This window comes from Artemia sp. Qi Xiang Cuo, chromosome 18 (genome assembly GCF_049724085.1).
Source record: "Artemia sp. Qi Xiang Cuo chromosome 18, ASM4972408v1, whole genome shotgun sequence".
NCBI classification, from domain to species: Eukaryota; Metazoa; Arthropoda; class Branchiopoda; order Anostraca; family Artemiidae; genus Artemia; species Artemia sp. Qi Xiang Cuo.
In genome coordinates, this window is record NC_142811.1 from 28708251 (window position 1) to 28729399 (window position 21149).

Here is a 21149-nt window from a genome sequence, read left to right on the forward strand (position 1 = left end):
TGAGGGTTCAGTTGCAAATGGGTTCAGTTGCACGAGGGTTCAGTTATACGAAGGTTCAGTTGCATGGGGGTTCAGTTACAAGGAGATTCAGTAATACGGAGGTTCAGTTGCACCTGGGTATCTACGGAACACGTATTTAAATATATGTTTCTCACTAAAAGTAAGGGCTAACTGGATAGATATTTTCTTCCTTTGTATTTGAGGTAAACCTGTTAACTCTTTTCTTTCCTCATTTAAACCAACAAGGGTATGACCAAAAAAGTTTGGAAAAATGATCTGGAGGCATCGAAAAAATCAGTGGCAACGCACTAGCGCTTTTTTTGCGTTGCGTTGCCTCATTGAAGAGCCATTCACCTCTATATATATTTTTTTCCCCAACCAGCTGTATTGCGGTTTGGTCATAGAAACTTCTGAGAACATCTATTCAATCGAAAATTGAAAGTTCTAGGGCATTGTTCAAGGACCAAAAGTGGTTGAAGGGCAGGCAACCCCCTTTTGTGACCTTTTTTGCATCATTATAACCCCCCATAATATTTCATCAAAATTCTGAGATATGTGTTATGTTTAAGATAGTCGAAAGGCTTAAAGATTAACCTCCGGAATCAACTTGACCCCCATAGCCTCAGGGCCAATGGCCCTAAATTATACAAATTACTTATTGTTCAAACATAGGTTTTAGTAGAAAAAGGGGGCATGTTTAATCAGCCTGGTTGTCCGGTCAGCTTGGAACTCCTTGGGGTCGCGCTGTAGACAAAGATTTTAGAGTTTCCCCAGAGTATACTGCAGAAACTGCTCAAGGGTACTACTTGATAAGTCAAAGAAAGTTGTTTAAACCAAAGGTTTCAAAACACGTTATATGTAATATCTTGCGGAATGGCATAGCGGATCGAGTAGAAAATTTCCGTGAATGGAGGAGGGGGGAAGCTGATATCGAGTTTTAAATTGGGGAAGAAGGAAATTAAAAGTTACTACATGTATCTAGATAATCAAAATAGCTTTTCTGTAATCTCGGGAACAGCAGGGGGATGAAGTTGAAATTTTCAGGCAGCATTAGGGGAAGAAAGGGGACCGGAAGGACTTCAAATTTTGTACTGGAGACGGGACAAGGGCTTACATTTTTGTCTCTGATCAACAAAATAAAAAAAACAAGTTTTTTTTAACTGAAAGTAAGGAGCGACATTAAAACTTAAAACGAACAGAAATTATTCCGTATATAAAAGGGGCGGTCCCCTCCTCAACACTTCGCTCTTTACGCTAAAGTTTTTCATTGTTTAAAAAAAATAGAGTTGTGAGAAAGTCAAACTTTAGCGTAAAGAGCGAGGCGTTGAGGAGGGGACAGCCCCTTTCATATATGGAATAATTTCTGTTCCTTTAAGTTTTAATGTCGCTCCTTACTTTCAGTTAAAAAACTTGTTTTTTTTATTTAATTTTTGAACGTTTTTGAAAAATGCAGGTTTTGATCTTGGCTCACCGTATATGAATAATTAAAACAAAATTTGCATATTAATTTACTTTTATTTGGTTAAATGGCTTTCTCGAAACTTGTTTAATTTTATTTACGAACGTTTTTATTACTAATAAATATACGTAACTTACGAATTAACTTACGTAACGAGCTTCTATATTCATATATTTTTACTACGTATCTTAGGGGGTTCACCCCCTAGTTAATACCTTGCTCTTTAAGCTAAAGTTTGAAGTTTGTTCCAATTCTTTAAAAATGACCGCTTAATTACAAAGGCCGTTAATTAGAATAAATAGCTCTTATGAAAGTAGTAATAAATCTTTGGCTTAAAGAGCGAGGTATTGACTAGGGGGGTGAATCCAATCATATATGTAATATTTTCTGTTCGTTTAAAGTTTTGATGCTGCTGCTGTTGCAGCTGAAAAACTTGTTTTTTTATATTTAATTTCTCATCTTTTTTTAAATTATGCTGTGAAGTCCGGCGTCCCCTTCATAGCAATTTCCCTTCCTCCATGAAAACTTCCTTCATTGAAAGATCCTCCCGAATAACCCCCGAACCACCCCCCCCCCACTACCAGGAAAAATCTCCCCTGAAAACGTGTGTATACTTCCCAATAACCAATACTATATGTTAACATTGGGTAAAGTGCATAACTTTCAGCCCTCCCTCCGGGAACTTTGGGGGATTGAGTCATCCTAAAAGACATAGGCTACTTATAATATTTTTGAACATGCTGAACAAAATGGCTATGTCAAAATTTTGATCGTGTAAAAAAAATTAGCGTGGGAGGGGGCCTAGTTGCCCTCCAATTTTTTGTCACTTAAAATGGGCACTAGAACTTTTAATTTCCATTCCAATGAGCCCTCCCACAATATTCTAGGACCACTGTGTTAATACCATCACCCCTGGAAAAAAAAAAAAAAAAAAAAAACACGCACCGGTGATCTTTCTTCTTGCAAAAAATGCAAAATTCCACATTGTTGTAGATAAGAGCTTGAAACCTCTACAGGAGGGTTCTCTAATACGCGGAATATGATGGTGTGATTTTCATTAAGGTTCTATAACTTTTAGGGGGTCTTTCCCCCTTTTTTCGAAAATCTGCCAAATTTTCTCAGGCGCGTAACTTTTGATGGGTATATATAACTTATATATATATAACTTATATATATAACTTATATTTGATGGGTATATATAAATTATATATTTGAAATCAGCATTAAAATCTGATTCTTTTGGTGTATCTATTTGTATCAAAATACCGTTTTCTAGAGTTTCGGCTACCATTGAGCCGGGTCGCTCCTTACTTACAGTTCGTTACCACGAACTGTTTGATAAGCGTTCTTACACTTCTAGCTCCTACAGTAATTAGAATCTATTCGTAGTGAGGTAATCAAGAGACAGCGTTTGTTGCCAAGTTACCTAAATAGCGCATCTGCAATGCCTCAGAAACGGGCTGGAAACAAGTAGAAACTTAGGGAGGTTTTGTGGAGGTCAACTTGAGCCCTAGTTTTGACTTGGGGGAGAGGATAGAGGTAGGGGGATGCTTTGTCTCTAATCGACGGAAAAATTGTTCTATGAGACCCTATCTGACTTAGAATATATTCACGGTTAAGTAGCAAGGTAAATCATAAGACACAGTGTTGCCAGATTATCAAAGTAGCATACCTGCAATGTCTTGGGAACCACTTCGAGAATTAAATTGAATATTTAAGAGTGTTTCCGGATCAAGGTTAAGTGGGCCTAAAAAGTTCTAAGTTTGATGAGAAGGCAGAATAGGGGATAGGGTGATAAAAATTATAATCTTCTAAAGTTTTGGCACTATAAACCTGTGGAAGTAGAATCTATTCAGGACGAAGCTGCGACGTAAACCAAAAGACACTCTGTTCAACTAGGTTATAAAAATAACGCTTCTGAAATATCTTGAGAATGGCTTGGGGGAATCAAGTTAGACATTCAGGAAGTGGTGGAGGAAGTAGGGGCTAAGTAGATTTAAAATTTTGACTTTGGGTAGGGGGAGAGGGGGGAACTAAGAAAATTTTGTTTTGTTCACCTAAAAGGTTGTGCACTATATAACCCTATGTTGCTAGTATCTATTCCCGGTAAAGTATCAATGTAAATATGAAGATAATAAATGTATCCAAGCTGTCAAAATACCTTATCTGTCATATTTCAGCAACGGCTTGGGAGATCGAGTCGGAACTTTCAGGACGTTTTGGGGTTCTACATGGACCTAAAATTTTACTTAGGAAAAAAGGGTGAAGCTAAATCGAAACACAATACGTTCCCATACTGCTAGACTAGCATATCTGCAATTTGTGTTTGGGTTGGGAGGGTCGAGGGTTACTTTTAATTTCACAATTTTGGTGAATGGGGAGTTTTTCAAATTTTGTTTAGGGGACAAGATGAGGCGTCAAAAAATTTTGGTCTCTCATCCGTCTATAGGTTTTGTACTATGAGCCCCAGGGAAACTTATAATTTTTTCAAGGGGAAGTAGCGAGGTAAATAAACAACACCATGTCTACCAATCTCATGAAAATAACTATACTGTATTGCGTTTGGAATAGCTTGGGGGACAGAGTTGACACTCTCAGGAAGTTCAGGGGGGCACAAATGAACTCTAAATTATGCTTCGGGTGACGGGGTAAAAATGTCTGGCTACAACCCACCTAAAAGGTTTCTCACTTTAATCCCGATGAGATTCGAATCCATTCCCAGAACAGAAACAGGTACTTTAAAAACAGAACAGAAACAGAAAACAGAAACAGTGCCCATGCTTAGTTGTAATGTAGTAATAACTCTTATTGTGCAATCAAGTTGTGCAACTGAGTATGTTCTATAGCTCGATCTGCGTTGCTGTCAACAACTTTCTGACATGCTACTATTATTGATAATGATTTTTCTTGTCTCTTGAAACGGATGATAATCGCCTTAAGAGGTAAATGGGATTTCTGTCCTTCTGCTGCAATAGACAGTCGGACGAAGGATGGAAAATAATTGTGTAAATACCAACGGAAAGGCGTGAGAATTTGAAAATCAACCTTTTTCTTTTTCTTAATAATCTGGTAAATTAAAATTTGAAATATGGCTATCTTGGCTCAATTGAAACAATATTACACTCTACACTCTCTTCAGATTTAGCACACAGATTGTGGGCAGCAGTATTGATTTGCTGGGCGTGTTTTTGATATTGAAAAGTTTGAAATCTGGCCCTCGACGTTTTAGTTTTGGTGAAAATTTTGAAAGCTGTGAAATCATTATATTCATCATACTCGTGGGGGGGGGGGGGGATATAAGACACAAAAATAAGATGTAAGAAAACCTCCTAAAATATGAAGCGAAGCTTAAATAGAGAGGCATATTTTAATCTCGGGTTGGACTAGCATTAACTAAGTACACCTGTATTAATTAACTTAAGTGGAATGCAATGTTTATTCCGTTAAAGGCGGAATAAAATGGTTGAATGTTGCATCATGGTTGTATTAGTAGCTGCAATTTAGAAAAGAGTTAAAAACAGCCCTTAGTAGCCGAAATAAATTATAAAAAAATATTTCGAAACTATAAATTTTCCTTCAAATTCCACTCAACAATAATTTGTAGTTAGGATCAGAAAATATAGAGGATTTTACAAAAGAACCTAAAACCCCTCAATAATGACACAATATTGAAATAAAAAGACACGTCATTGAAATTGATGTCTCTTTTGCAAGGTTAGCACTAATATCTTTTTTTTCCTTTCTTCCCAGGGGGAGGTGCAGAAAGCCCATGAACGTAGAATATCGAAAGAGGACTTACTTGGATGGGAATGAAAATATCAGCGTCTTTCCCTAAGTAACGAGATAGATTGCGCCACTGAAGAAGGACATTTTCTGCCACAAAACAATAACTTGGGCCTTGTTTGAAATTAAAAGATAGAGAGTACCAAATTCTGAAGCAGTTAATTGATTTGTTATAGTCTTAACCCTTAACTTTAAGCTCCTCGTCGGAAAATCCTAGCATAGTATGCGCACAAGATTGTTATAGTTTTTTTCTTTTTTTTCCCAAGGTGCGATCCTATCCAACCATGGGTTGGATAATCAGGAAAATACTCATCTGCACTGAAAATAAGAATCTTAGCACTTTTTTTTAAGGCAAGAAACAGATTGGGCCGCCTTTCTCGACCCCAACCGAAAAAGACCATCAAACAGATCAAAACAAGAAACTAGAAACAGATCAAAATGCCTTTTTCGGCCACAAACTACAATAAAAATTTTTGAGATAGCAATTTCATATAAAAAAATAGTAAAAATCTGTTTATAAAGTCCTTTGCTTTCCAAAAATGCACCTCTCCCGATATTTATTAAGAGAAAAAAAAAAGGGGGGGGGGGTCCGAAACATCAAACATGAATTATAGGGCCATCATTTCCATGGTTCTTAGGTGAGTTCTTTGAACAAATCTTTTGTAATAGGAATATCTCCATGAGTGCTGGAAGGGATAACAAGGGGATATACCTCCTGGAAAACAAGCAGGCATTATAAACATATATAAATAGGAAACTGAAAAATCCACAATAAATTTTCGGCAAAAAAGCTCCTGGGAGGACTCCCCCCTTCAACTGAGAAATTTCCTCTCGGCGCGCACAAGACCTCTCCCTACCTCTTTGTCTTTTATGCTCGTATGCTTATGCATGTAATCTTTCAGGTTACACAAAAAAAATTTGCAGTAAGAGGGGAGCTGTCAACCCACGGCTCCCATATTACACGCTTAATCCAAAAATATCCCTGCGAACAAGATAGGTTAATGATTAGTGTTTATTTCTCCCCCAAACCTCCTTCTATATTTACCCGGATGTTCAAAAAGAATTTAAAAATTTCGAAACAAAATACACTTTCTTAGGCTTTAGGCACACTACTCCCCCCCCCCCCCCACCTGCGAAAGATCTGCTTATCTTTCTCCGAAATTATAAATCAATTTTATGAAATCCAAAATAAATCAACTTAGTTAAATGACGCCTTAAATTAACTATTTATATTGCCATTCATTCTGTATCAACTATGTCCATCTTTAGGAACGAATGCGTCTCAGCGCAATATCACTGCCTCTAGAACTGGGCAGCTCATTCCATTGGCCATCTAAGATTTTTTTTTATCGATAGCTTCTTCAGCCCTCTTTGGGGCAAAACTAATGTTATTTGCTACTAAGTGGCGGGAAACGCCACTTTACAATCATTTTAGCTACTTAAAATGACATTAGAACTTTTAGTTTCTGTTCAAATAAACCTTCTTCTAATTTTCTTGGACCATTGATTCGATAAGATTACCCGTGGGAAAACAAACAAATAAAAACGTTTCCCTGATCAGTTTTTTGGTCAAAGACACAAGATTTTCCTTTTTTTTTAGATAGGGGCTTGAAACCTTGGCAATAGGATTCTCTGATATAATGAATTTGAGGGTGTAATTTGCATAAAAACAACTCACCGTTTGGGGTTGTTTTGCCTTTTTTTGAAAATCAGGCAAGTTCCTCGTGCTCTTAGCTTTTGGTAAGTAGCTTTAAATCTAATTGATTTTGCAAATTCAGAATCACCCAGAAAATTAAATTTTTCTTATGTATTAATTAAAAAAATCTTTCCGGAAAATCAGTTTTTCAAAGAAAAGTAAAGGCCCTTTTAAACTTAAGCTCAACAGATACAAATACCTGTTAAAATTCAAACTCAAAACGACCAGAAATTACTATTAAAAAATGAATCAAGCTCAAAACGAACAGAAATTAAATAAACAATCATAGCAAAAACATACAACAAGTAATAATATAAATGAATAAATAGATCTTAAAGTGAATAATGCTTAGATTGAATATGAAAATCAAGCTTAGAACGAAAAATAAATATTTTCCTATTGAAGTATAAATGAAACTTAAAAAAAACAGAAATTAAATAAATAATCAATGTAAACAAACATACAATAGATAGTAATATAAATGAATAAATACATCTTAAAACGAGTGAAACTTAAATTGAATATGCAAATGAAGCTTGAAACGAACAAAAATCACTACAAACAAGAGTTTGGGTATGACCTCCTTCTTTCACTGTAAAAGTCTAAATCTTACTGCGTCAATGGAGCAGTGATTGGATGTGTTTGGGGAACTGGTGGGCGTGGAAGGGGTGTTAGTTGCCTTCCAGACACTTTTGATGCGTAAAAAGAGCACTAGAACTCTCAATTTCCAATCGAATGAGCCCCCTTTGAAGTTTCTACGACGACCCCTTCCATAAGAAGTGCCTCTGGGAAAAAAAGTAACAAATAATAAATAATCAAACAGTTCGTGGTAACGAACTGTAAGTAAGGAGCGACCCGGCTAAAATTAAACGAAACTTTAAAAAACGGAATGTTGATACCTATAGATACATCAAAATAATGAGATTTTTATGCTGATTTCAAGTATATAAGTTTCATGAAGTTTTGTCTTACTTATCCAAACTTACGCGCCTGAGCGAATTTGTCTTATTTTCGAAAAAAGGGGAGACAACCCCTGAAAGTCATAGAACTTTAATGAAAATCACACCATCGGATTCAGCGTATCCAAGAACCCTACTATAGAAGTTTCAAGCTCCTATTTGCAAAAATATGGAATTTTGTATTTTTTGCCAGAAGAAAGATCACGGATGCGCGTTTATTCTTTTTTATTTATTTTTTTTTCCAGGGGTGATTGTACTGATCCAGTAGTCCTAGAATATCGTGACAGGGCTCATTCGAACGGAAATTAAAAGTTCTAGTGCCCTTTTTAAGTAACCAAAAAAAATTAGAGGGCAACTTGGCCCCCTCCCACAATCATTTTTTTCCCGAAGTCACCCAATCAAAATTTGGAGATAGAGATTTTGTTCAGCATTCGTCGAAAATCTAATAAGATGTCTTTAAGGATGACTTAATCCCACAAAGTTCTGGGGGAAGGGCTGCAAGTTATAAACTTTGCCCATTGTTTACTTAAGTTTTGGTTATTAGGAAGTATACAGGCGTTTTCAGGTGGAATTTTTTTCTGGTGCGGGAAGGGGGGTCGGAGTAGGGGTTACGGTGGAGAATCTTTTTATGGAGGATTGTTCCTTGGGGGAAGGGACATTCCTATGAAGGGGTTGCCTGATTTCCCAGAATTAGTTAAGAAACGATCAGAAATTAGATAAGAAACAGTTTTTTTTCAACTGAAAGCAAGGAGTAGCAAAAAAACTTAATACGGACGGAAATTAGTACGCATCTGAGGGGGTTCTCCCCCTAGTTAGAACCTCGCTCTTTACGCTAAAGTTTTTGTTGTACTTTCAAAAGAGCTATTTATTCTAATTAACCGGCATTTGTGATTCAGAGGTTTGTGATTCGAACAAAACTTGAACTTTAGTGTAAAGAGCGAGGTATTGACTAGGGGGCGAACTCCCTTATATATGTAGTAAAAACATAAGAATATAGAAATTCGTTACGTAAGTTAATTCGTAAGTTACGTCAAAACAAAATTTCGAGAAACCCATTTAGCCAAAAAAAGGACAATTAATATGCGAATTTCGTTTTAATTATTCATGTGCGGTGAGCCAAAATCTAAGCTGCATTAATTCAAAAACGTTCAGAAATTAAATATAAAAAAAGTTTTTTTTAACTGAAAGTAAGGAGCGACATTAAAACTTAAAACGAACAGAAATTATTCCGTATATAAAAGGGGTTGTCCCCGCCTCAACGCCTCGCTCTTTACGCTAAAGTTTGACTCTGTTTTACAACTTTATTCTTTAAAACAATAAAAAACTTTAGCGTAAAGAGCGAGGCGTTGAGGAGGGGACAACCCCTTTCATATACGGAATAATTTCTGTTAGTTTTAAGTTTTAATTTCGCTCCTTACTTTCAGTTAAACAAAACTTTTTTTTTATTTAATAAAACATTGGAGCCGTATGGCCTTTAACATAGGCAACGCTATAGCGTTGCCTCTAATATATATGCTGTTATGAAAACTCTCTTATTAGTTTCAAATACTATTAGTGCGAGTTAAGCTCTATTTATAGTTCGTTACTATGAACTGTTTTTCTGTCACAAAACCCAAGGGAATGATCTAAATGAAACAAAAACATTCTACTGCTATTCGAAAACCGAGTTTTTTTACAATTTAAGAAATTTGATTCTTTAGAGCAAATCAATGAACCGCTTTGCGTTTTGTTTGCTTTGTTGGAACCGCTTTGCTTTTTGTTATAAGTGGCATCGAATGACTACATAGAGAAAATAAAAATTGTTAATTAATTCAAAAGTTCAAATTAGTTCAAAAGTGCCTCATTTTCCAGATCAAAATTTAAGACCAGGCGATCCTGCAGTCCACGTGAAAATATTGACTGTCTATTGGGGCTTCATTTAATTTCCTATATTTTCATTACAATCCGTATATTTTTGTATTTTTTTTGAATTTCTACCCTTTGGACCCCCCCCCAGAATTAATTTCATGTTTATGTGCCTGGAGAAGACCAATGCAAAATAAGCAAAAAATTGGTGAACTTATGGGTTTGAAGGTACTTTAAACATTTAATTTGAAACCTATCGATTTTTTTTCCCAGTTTCTGAAACAAGATTTTGGCAAATTTCAAATTACACTGCTGCATCGGTTAATTTTTAATATAGAGACTGTAGCTGTTTTAAGCAATTGGATCTTTTTTAAGCTTTTTAAGCAATACCTCAAATTCACAACCAACTTTTTTTTCATTTGTATTGATGAGAGCATAACACTCGAAAAATACGGTTATTATACATGGGGTGTTAACGTGAAATTAATAATTTATGGTTTTTTAATTTGTCTTTTATAGACGGTGACTAATAATAATAAAGGTTAATTCTGGAATTTATTTTCGTACAAACCTTCTTATGGTTAATAAAGGACATAATGATAATGCTATAACTTCTTTCAAAAGTCATGCTACATTTGAGACCATCCCGTATAAATATAATAGGAACAATATTTCTTTCAGAAATCTTATTACACCCCCCTTGGCCAGTTTTTTTTATTGTTGGGTTGCATTTTTCATTGGGGTTTAAAAGAAAACTCATTAGCAGTGGGGGGTAGGCCACCCATTTAAAAGAGACATTTCATAAAAAATAGATTCTATTGTCAAAGAATATTATTAGGATTCTATTGTAATATTGAACCAATTAAATAGTTTATTATAAATGAAACTGATGAAACCCCACCAGTTCAAATTAGTATCTTCTAAGACCTTTAGTTTAAAGCATGAATGGTTGAATGAATGATTTACAGAATGAATGAATATATGTTGAATGAATATATATATATATATATATATATATATATATATATATATATATATATATATATATATATATATATATATATATATATATATATATATATATATATATATATATATATATATATATATATATATATATATATATATATATATATATATATATTCATATATATTAAAAACAGTGACAAGCACTAAAACAAAGGCAAATGATGTTTTGTGTAAGAATTGGCTACAACCACAAAAAGATAAGGTTGGCTTTTAGCTTATAAGCTAATATAATACAGATAAAGCACGAGATATCAAAACACTCAAATTAAGGTTGGAACCATGTTGAAACTTGCATGCTTCAAATCATAATATTACTGAGCGTGGATGTATACGGTACAGAAGCATATGCACCAAAGTAATAGGAGAAGAGTAGACAGCCGCATACACCGGGGGCCTCCAAGCCCCTCATCTCTCAACCCAGAATGTCAGATTTTTTTTTACTATATCCCTGTACAGTTTATATTTTTAGTGTGTTTTTTACTTTAGGACAAATCCATTTCCCTGCGTAAAAATAAATTCCTGCTATCATGTCCAATAGGCTATGATGACATTACTTATAATATTTATCAATTAAAAAGGCGTTTTTGAAAAATTACACTTTTTTAAAGAAAAGCAAAGAGCAAAATTAAACCTTTCAACATGCCTTGAAAGTTTCAACTTAATGCCCTCAGCCGTTCCTGATGTATCGCTGATGCGCCCTTTTGACAATTAGCTTGTACCTGGTCTGTTTTGATTTTGTTCACCTGTTTGACAAAAAAACGCCTCCTAATATCTCCTTACATTCCCTGAGAGTAGTTACAAGCAAATGCAGTACCAGTTACGAGCAGTTGCAGTCACAGTTGCAAGTTGTTGCAGTCGGAAGTAGTCACTGTCTTAGTCACATTTGAAGAGCAGTAGTAGTAGTAGTAGCAGTAGTAGCAGTAAAAGTAACCCTTAAAGTTTCAAGTTAATAACCTTAACCGTTCCTAAGATATGGTAGACACTCCATTTGATAACTTGAATACAAATAGTGTCTTTTGATTTAGCTCAACATGTCCCACACATTCCCCAAAACTTCATTTTAATACCCTTTGTCTTTTCAAACAAACCCAGGATCAAACATTCCATCCTTTTTCAATGGTAAATCCTGCTGTTAAAAATCCACAAACTTATATAATTACTATCCTTGCCCCGAGGGGTTGTTAGGGTATGGCATCCCCGGGGGCATAGCTACTTGACCTTGTGACTATTTTGAATAAGATGACTATTTAAGAATTCTATGAGTGTAAAGAAGAGCATCTAAAAGGGTGAAACAATGGCGGCTATTTGCCCTACGTTTTTTTTCAACATCCCCCTCAATATGATTTTTAAGTTAAAACCAAATGCTCTCAATCGTTCCTTAGACATTGCTGATGTTTTTGGAGTAAAATATCGTTAATAACTTTTTTTTCGGGGGGGGGGAGTCATGCCATGGAGGGAGGTCCAGGGGTCAGCTCCTATAGCTTTTGAATAAAATATCGTTGATGAGTTGCGTTTTGGAGGAAGGAGGGGTCGGGCCATTGAGGGATGACTAGGGGTCAGCTCCCATGACTTTTGGAATAAAGAATCATTAATAAGTTGTTTTCGTTGTTTTTTTTTGGGGGGGGGGGGCGGGTCGGGCCATGGAAGGAGGGCCAGGGTTCAGCTCCCATCTTTTTGTAATAAGATATTGTTAAAAAATTTCTTTATTTTTTGGAGAGGAGAGGGTCGAGAAATAGAGGGAGGACCAGGTATCAGTTCCCATGAGTTATCATTGACAATTTTTTTCGGGGTGGGGGAGGGGATCGGGCCATGGAGGGCGAGGGGTCAGCTCACATAAGTTTCGGAATAAAATATCGTCAATAAGTTGTTGTTTTTGGGAGGGGGTCGAGCCATGGAAGAAGGGCCAGGGGTCGGCTCCCTTAAGCTTTGGAACAAAATATCTTTAATAAGTTTTTTTTTAGTCGGGGTTGGGGTCGGGCTAATCTAATCTCTGAACTTTTTCAAAACCCTCACATAAAACTTATATATCCCAGGGCATAACTTACAACACTTGCCCCTTGGCTCTTGGGGGTTCTGTCGACCCGGAGTATTTTGTTATCTGATTTTTGAACTTATGTTAGCAAAATGGTTGTCTAAAAAATTCGATCGGATAGATTTGGGAAAAAGAAGGTTGGGGGGGGGTATTTGCCTTCCAGTCCCTTTCCAATCGAATGAGCCCCCTCCAAAGGTCTATGCACCAGGGACAGAATTTACAACACTTGCCTTCGGGTTGGGGGGGAGTGTAAGCCCCGGAGTTTGTGTTATATGATATTTGATATATTTAAAGGCGTATCTGCAATGTCTTAGGAACGAGTGAGGGTATTAACTTGAAACTTTCAGGGTCACTGCTACTCCAGCTACTACTATGACTGCAAAAGTGACTACTTGTGGCTGGTACTGCAACTACTTGCGACTGTGACCAATATTACTTGTAACAGTAACTACTTGCACATGTAACTAATTACGATTCGCCTACAAATGCTTGTGGCTGTGACTACTTTTGACTGCGACTGCTCACGACTGTGACTGCAACTATTTTTACTTGGGACTACTTTGAGGAAATTTTGAGGAGGGCACTGAACGAAATCAAAACACGCTTTGCGCATGCTGGTTCTCAAAAGGACGTCTCAGAAATATCTTAAGGACGGTTGAGGGTATTAATCTGAAACTTTTAAAGCATATTCAAGGGACAAAGGTGTATCCAGAGTTTTTGTTCAGGGGGTATTTTTCCGTGAAGGAAGGTACAAAAAATGTGAAAACCGTATTAAAATATGTTTCTATATATTCTGTTACGTTTTTAAGAGTCGGACAAAAATTTGGATAGTGGGGGTTCAAACCATGAATCCCCGCCCTTAATACAGCAATTTCGGGGGATGCTCAAAACTAATTGGAGGGCACCTAGCTCCTTCCCCACTTTCCCCAACATGGTTTTGTGGACTTCAGTATATATATATATATATATATATATATATATATATATATATATATATATATATATATATATATATATATATATATATATATATATATATATATATATATATATATATATATATATATATATATATATATATATATATATATATATATATATATATATATATATATATATATATATATATATATATATATATATATATATATATATATATATATATATATATATATATATATATATATATATATATATATATATATATATATATATATATATATATATATATATATATATTAAATATTTTCACTAAGGACGGCTTGTTGGAGATCTCGGCTGAATTTTTTTTTTACTGGTTGCAAATTTTGCTCCGTCTTTTTTCTTTGTCCAATTTTTTATATTTACTGGTAAAATAGCATGAAAACTTTTTTTTTGTAGATTGAACGTCATGCCTAATTTATTGAAATTTGAATTTTGAAGCTCAATTGTAATAAAATAAGCTAAAATGTTGATTTTTTTTTCTTAGGATCTTGAAGGAGAGTGAAAAAGAAAATCTTGTTTCCTGGTTTGAATATCAGCCAATGGAAAAGGCCTACAACAGAAAGATGCTTTTCTTTGACTTCAGTCCATACTTAAAGTAAGAATTTTGTGGTTTTGCAGTTCAGAGAGATAACACAAACAAAAGAGAAGAAAAAAAAGAAAATGGGAACTTGATTTTCTGGGACTCTCTCTAACATGGCAGAAGAAGGCAAGCGGTTGTCTTTACGAAATATCCGCTTTTGTTGCATCCAGTATTTTTGTTGGCCTTATAAAACCCATTTTCACTTTTCTTCTCTTTTTTTTTTTGTGATGACCGGCTAAAATGGTTTATGAAATTACCGAGAACATGTAAATACTAAGATAAATAAAGAACAGATTTTGTGCACTTGTTGGATAGACACATTTTGCTCCATTTGCGGTGCTTTTTTAAAACAGAGTGACTGTCAAAAAACACAACACACGTTTAAAAGGTGTTTTTCGTGTTCCAGAGCTGAAAGTAGTTCGTCGTATATATTAATAATAATTGCTTTGAAGTATATTCAGCAACTGTGATTATCTTATTAAAAGAGCAAGAATTGTATAACGGCACAATTTTTTATTTTTTATTTTTTTATATTTGAACATTTTCCAGTGTGAAGTAAAATATCTAGATAGATAACGACTTTGTGAAAATTATCTTTCCCCTGCCAACCCCTTTAATATATTAGTCAAAAATCGTCTGCTGACTGAAATTAGACACCCTGAAATTAGAGAACTGCTTAAAGAATAACAGTGAAGGAACATCAATCACGTCATTATTGTTATTGAACGCTCCGACCTGGGGTAATCAAATTTGTATGTAGCTAATTTGTGTTCAAGAGAATTCATACACTAGACTGTTGTGATATACATTTTTTGAGAACAATTAAAAGTTTCAACAATGTTTATTTTCCACTATGAAAAAACGGATCTGGACAGGTCACGACTTTGGGAAAATTCAGTTAGACCTTCAATTTTGTAAACGCATTTTTATATGAATGACGTCATATGTTTCTTCTCACTCTTCGTGTTTTTTTATTTTTTATTCGTGTTTACAAGCTAGCTTAAGGCATGGATAATGTGTTGGACTTCTAATCCCAAGATCGAGGGAAACCATTCATTGGAATGTTTTTTTTTTAAGCAGAAATTTTCTAACATATTCATATGAATTAGGCCACAAATACTTTGAATAGTTGTGATAAATTATGCTGAAGATGTGCTAAATATTTTAAAAAAGACATTGCAATTTAATCTGATTGTCAGGATTATAGGTTATTTTTTGGCATAATATACAAAAAGGTTTGCCGAACAAAAAAATAATAATATATATATATATATATATATATATATATATATATATATATATATATATATATATATATATATATATATATATATATATATATATATATATATATATATATATATATATATATTATATATATATATATATATATATATATATATATATGTATATATATATTTATATATATATATATATATATATATATATATTCTCTATATATATATATATATATATATATATATATATATATATATATAAATATATATATATATATATATGTATATATATATATATATATATATATATATATATATATATATATATATATATATATATATATATATATATATATATATATATATATATATATATATATATATATATATATATATATATATATATATATATATATATATATATATATATATATATATATATATATATATATATATATATATATATATATATATATATATATATATACATTACCTATATAATAAAGCTAGGTTGCGGTAGGTAACAGTCATATAAAATCAATTTTTACGAAAAACTGTATTTTCGTATAACAGTTGAGTAAAATATGTTATAAACATCATCTTGCATACGAAGATCAAAATAAAGAACGAACGCTAGCTCATAACAACTGAAATATTAATTAATTGTAGTAGCCTTAGCATTATGGCAGTATTATCATCGGTAAACTTTCCCAGGGTATCGTAGCATATTTGACTTACTTAGCTCCTTGATTCTCTGAGGTTCATCTCTTACTATTTTAACTAAGAAAAAAGCCGTAGCTTTTTTCCTGTTTGTAATTTATCTTTTATAATAATAGCTAATCTAGGGACATATTTTACATAAATGGTCGGTATAGTTTTAAAAATAGTATCGATATAATTCATTATAAATGTGGATTGTGGAAGTAATGTGGATTATAGCATAATGTTACAGTAAAGAACGAACTACAGGCCAGAGTTATTGAAATATTATCATTTTGCAAGATGATAAATGTTGTCATAATTGTAGGTTAGAATCATATATGACGTAGAAACTAAATGCTATATTATCAGGGTTGCAGCGATAGCTAGCAACCTAGTAAGAGAGGATCACGTCCCGTACTAAGAAATACAACAACCCGAAATTCCTCAAAACAGAGCCAGATACAAGACAAGAAATTCCTCAAAATAGAGCCAGATCAAGACAAGAAGTACTCTATTAGAAACACCTTGACTGAAACCGCTATATAGGAAACTTACTGTACTGAACAACAAGGAAAATCTTAAGGCTTGAAAAACAAGAAAAGCGGCGGAAACCACGATATTCAGTATCGAAGGCATCTTTTTTTTCCATTTTTGTCTTTCTCCAAAGCTAGCGGGGATCTGGAAAATCACAGAGAGCGGATTAATGGCTCATTTCATTGGAAATATAAGTGTTTTTACTTTTATAACTTTAATAAATTAAATAATATTAACATCTTGATTACTAAATATCAGTATATGGATATTAAACTGACAATGCTTATTCATTTGTATTTTTTTCAGTAAAATGCAAATTATGTTCTGGTCTTGGGAAAGCATAGGGGTTTTGAGCCCTACTCATGTTAATTTCTGCTCGTTTTGAGTTTGATCCTGTTATTTATAGTAATTTCTGTTCGTTTTGGGTTTCATTGATTTATTGCTGTTTATTTGTGGTAGTTTTACGCTTGGTAGATTATTTGATTTTATTTTTGCTCATTTTTGGTTTAATAGAGTTCTTTACTTTTCTTTGAAAAACTTATTTCGTGGAATTGTTTAAAAAAAATTAATTTCTGTTCGTTTTATATTGACATAGTCTTTTCAGGGCGAAAGAAAATAATATTTTAAGTCTTTTTGTATTTTTTAAAACTTTATAGTTTGGCCTGCGATTTGTATGCTGCAAAAAAAATTTCAGCAATTTTCAACCAGTTACACCCTTTTAAAAATCTGGACACAAATAGTAGTGTTTAATTTAGTTTCTTACCTCCTCTAGTTGACCTGAAATAGAAAACTTGATGGCATTCGCCTATTTTGATTTGGTTAAATTTTAAGAGCAGAAGTAGCTCCGGAAGTTTGAACATAATACCCTCAGTCGTTCTTGGAATACTGCTGAGATGCCTTATTGGGAATTAGCATTAACACAGTGAATTTTTATTTAATCTTAAGGTAAAATTTAGTTTAAACATAAAGGACAAATAGAAGGGTGGGCGTGGGAGGGGAATTAGCTGCCCTCCAATCACTTTTGACTATTAGAAAGGGCATTAGCCCCTTCAATTTTTAATCGAATGAGCCCTTTTTGGAGTTCGTACGACAACTCCTTCGATACGAAGTGGCCTGGTCTAAACATAAAAAAATAATATATTGTACCCACATCGATCTTTACTAAACAAATGCCAAGCCTTCCAGTCACTTTCGGTTATTAAAAATGGCACTAGCCCTTTCAATTTCCAATCAAATGAGCCGTTTTTGCAGTTCCTACAACAACGCTTTCTATAAACACTTTAAACGCCCCCAGGGAATAAATTATAACCATTGCCCTGAGGACTGTGAGGGGTTGTCATCCTCAAAGACCCAATTTTCAGAACTTTCAACTACGTTGAAAAAAACGGCTATCTCAAAATTTTGATTGTATGTGTTTGGGAAAATGGTGGGCATGAGAGGGGTTTTGTTGCCCTCCAATTACTTCCGACTAAAAAAAAGGGCACTAGCCCTCTCAATTTCTAGTCGAATGAACCCTTTTTGAAGTTTCTACGACAACGCTTTCTATAAAAACGTTATATGCCCCAGGGCATAACTTACAACCCTTGACCTGAGGGCTGTGAGGGGGTTGTCATCCTCAAAGACATAATTTCCGGACCTTTCAACTGCGTGTGGCTATCTCAAAATTTGGATTGGATGTGTTTGGGGGAATGGTGGGCGTGAGAGGGGGGTTACTTGCCCTCCAATCACTTTCGACTATTAAAAAGGGCACTAGCTCTTTCAGTTTCCAATCGAATGAGTCCTTTTTAATTTTCTATGACAATACTTTCTATAAAAAAAAAAATCTTATATGCCCCCAGGGCATAACTTACAAATCTGCCCTAAGGGTTGTGGGGGTGGTGTCATCATCAAAAGCATAAATTCCAGACTTTTTAATTACGTCGAACAAAATGGATATCTCAAAATTTTGATTTGATGTGATTGGGGAAATGGTGGGCGTGAGAGGGGGGGGGGGTAGTTGCCCTCCAATCACTTCTGACTATTAAAAAAGGCACAAGCCCTTCTAATCTTCAATTGAATGAGCCCTTTTTGAAGTTTCTACAACATCCCTATCTATAAACACCTTATAAGCCCTCAGGGCATAACTTACAACCCTTGCCCAGAGGGCTGTGGGGGGGGGGGTGTTGTCATCCTTAAAGAGCTAATTTCCAAAACTTCCGATTACGTTGAATAAAATGGGTATCTAAAAATTAAACAGGATGTGTTTGGTGAAAAGGTGGGCGTGAGAGGGGGGTTAGTTGCCTTCAAATCACTTTCGATTATTAAAAAGGACACTAGTCCTTTGGGTTTCCAATCGAATGAGCCCTTTTTCAAGTTTCTACGACAATCATTTCAATAAAAACCTTATACGCCCCCAGGGTATAACTTACAATCCTTGTCTCGAAGACTGTGGGGGGGGGGGGAGTATCCTGCTCAATGGTATAATTTTGAGAACTTTCAACTGCGTTAAACAAAATAGCTATATCCAAATTTTGATTGGATGAGTTTGGGGAAATGGTGGGCGTGGAAGGGTTTTTAGTTGCCTTGCAATGACTTTCAACTATTACAAAGGGCACTAGCCCTTTCAATTTCCAATCGAATGAGCCCTTTTTGAATTTCTACGACAACGCTTTCTATAAACACCTTATATGCCCCAAGGGCATAAATTACAACACTCACCCTGAGGGCTGTGAGGGGGTTTTCATCCTAAAATACCTAGTTTCCAGAACTTTCAACTACTTTAAACAAAATGGCTATCTCAAAATTTTGACTGGATGTGTTTGGGGAAATGATGAGTGTGAGAGGGGTTTACTTGCCCTCCAATCACTTTCAACTATTAAAAAATCCAGTTTCAATTTCCAGTTGAATGATTCCTTTTCGAATTTTCTATGACAACGCTTTCTATAAAGAAAACACTTATATGCCCCCAGGGCATATAAGGCCCTTGCCCTGAGTGCTCTGGGGGAAGTGTCATCCTCAAAAACATAATTTATAGACTTTTTAACTACAAAATTTTTATTGGATGTGTTTAGGGAAATGTTGGGCATGAGAGGGGAGTTAGTTGCCCTCCAATCACTTTCGACAATTAAGCCCTTCTAATTAAGCCTTTTCAATTAAGCCCTTCTATTTTCCAATTGAATGAGCCCTTTTTCAAGTTTCTACGACACCACTATCTATAAAAACCTTATATGTCCCAAGGGCATAACTTACAACCCTTGCCTTGAGGGCTGTGGGGGGGGGGTCATCGTTAAAGACCTAATTTCCAAAACTTTCAACTAAAATGAATAAAATGGCTATCTAAAAAATTTGATTGGATGTGTTTGGGGAAAACGTGGGCGTGAGAGGGGGGTCAGATGCCCTCAAATCACTTTCAAATATAGAAAAAGGCACTAGCCCTTTGAATTTCCCATCGAATGAGCCCTTTCTCAAGTTTCTACGACGAAGATTTCAATAAAAACCTCAAATGCCCCCAGGGCAGAACTTATAACCCTTGCCCTGCAGACTGTGGGAGAAGTGTCCTGCTCAAAGGTATAGTTTTTAGAACTTTCAACTGCGTTGAACCAAATGGCTATCTCAAAATTTTGATTGGATGTGTTTGGGGAAACAGTGGGCATGGAAGGGTTGTTAGTTGCCTTCCAATCACTTTCGATTATGAAAAAGAGAACTAGCCATTTCAATATCCAATTCAGCGAGCCCTTGCTGAAGTTTCTACGACAATGCTTTATTTAAAAACCTTGTATGCCCCGAGGGCATAACTTGCAAACCTTGCCCTGAAGGCTGTGTGGGGGGGGGGTGTCATCGTCAAAGACCTATTTTCTAGAACTTTCAAATACATTGAATAAAATGGCTATCTCAGACTTTTGATTAGATGTGTTTGGGGGCAAGGTGGGCTTGAGAGGGGGGTTAGTTGCCCTCCAATCACTTTCGACTATTAAAAAGGGCACTAGCCCTTTGAATTTCCAATCGAATGAGCCTTTTTCGAAGTTTCTACTACAACGCTTTCTAGAAAACCCTTATCATCCCCCAGGGCATAAATTACAACCCTTGCCCTAAAGGCTGTGGGGGAGTTTCCTCCTCAAAACAAAATTTTTATCTGGAAATCAACTACGTTGAACAAAATGGCTATCTCAAAATTTTGACTGGATGGGTTTGGGGAAATTGTGGGCGTGGAAAGGGTATTAGTTGCCGTCCAATCACTTTCGACTATTAAAAAGAGCAAAAACCAATCCAATTTCCAATCAAATGAGCCCTTTTCCAAGTTTTTACGACCTCCTTCGATACGAAGTACCC

The 21149-nt window shown here is 34.9% G+C and overlaps 1 protein-coding gene across 1 annotated transcript in view; it reads left to right on the top strand.

Annotated features, from left to right (window-relative positions):
* The window catches only part of LOC148941394 (heparan sulfate 2-O-sulfotransferase 1-like), a 162690-nt gene that overhangs the window by 49915 nt on the left and 91626 nt on the right, over positions 1 to 21149 (top strand). Inside the window, exon 3 of the mRNA XM_089104349.1 lies at positions 14272 to 14382. Within this exon, the coding sequence (XP_088960475.1) occupies positions 14272 to 14382 (111 nt within the window). The remainder of the gene's footprint in view (positions 1 to 14271; positions 14383 to 21149) is intronic.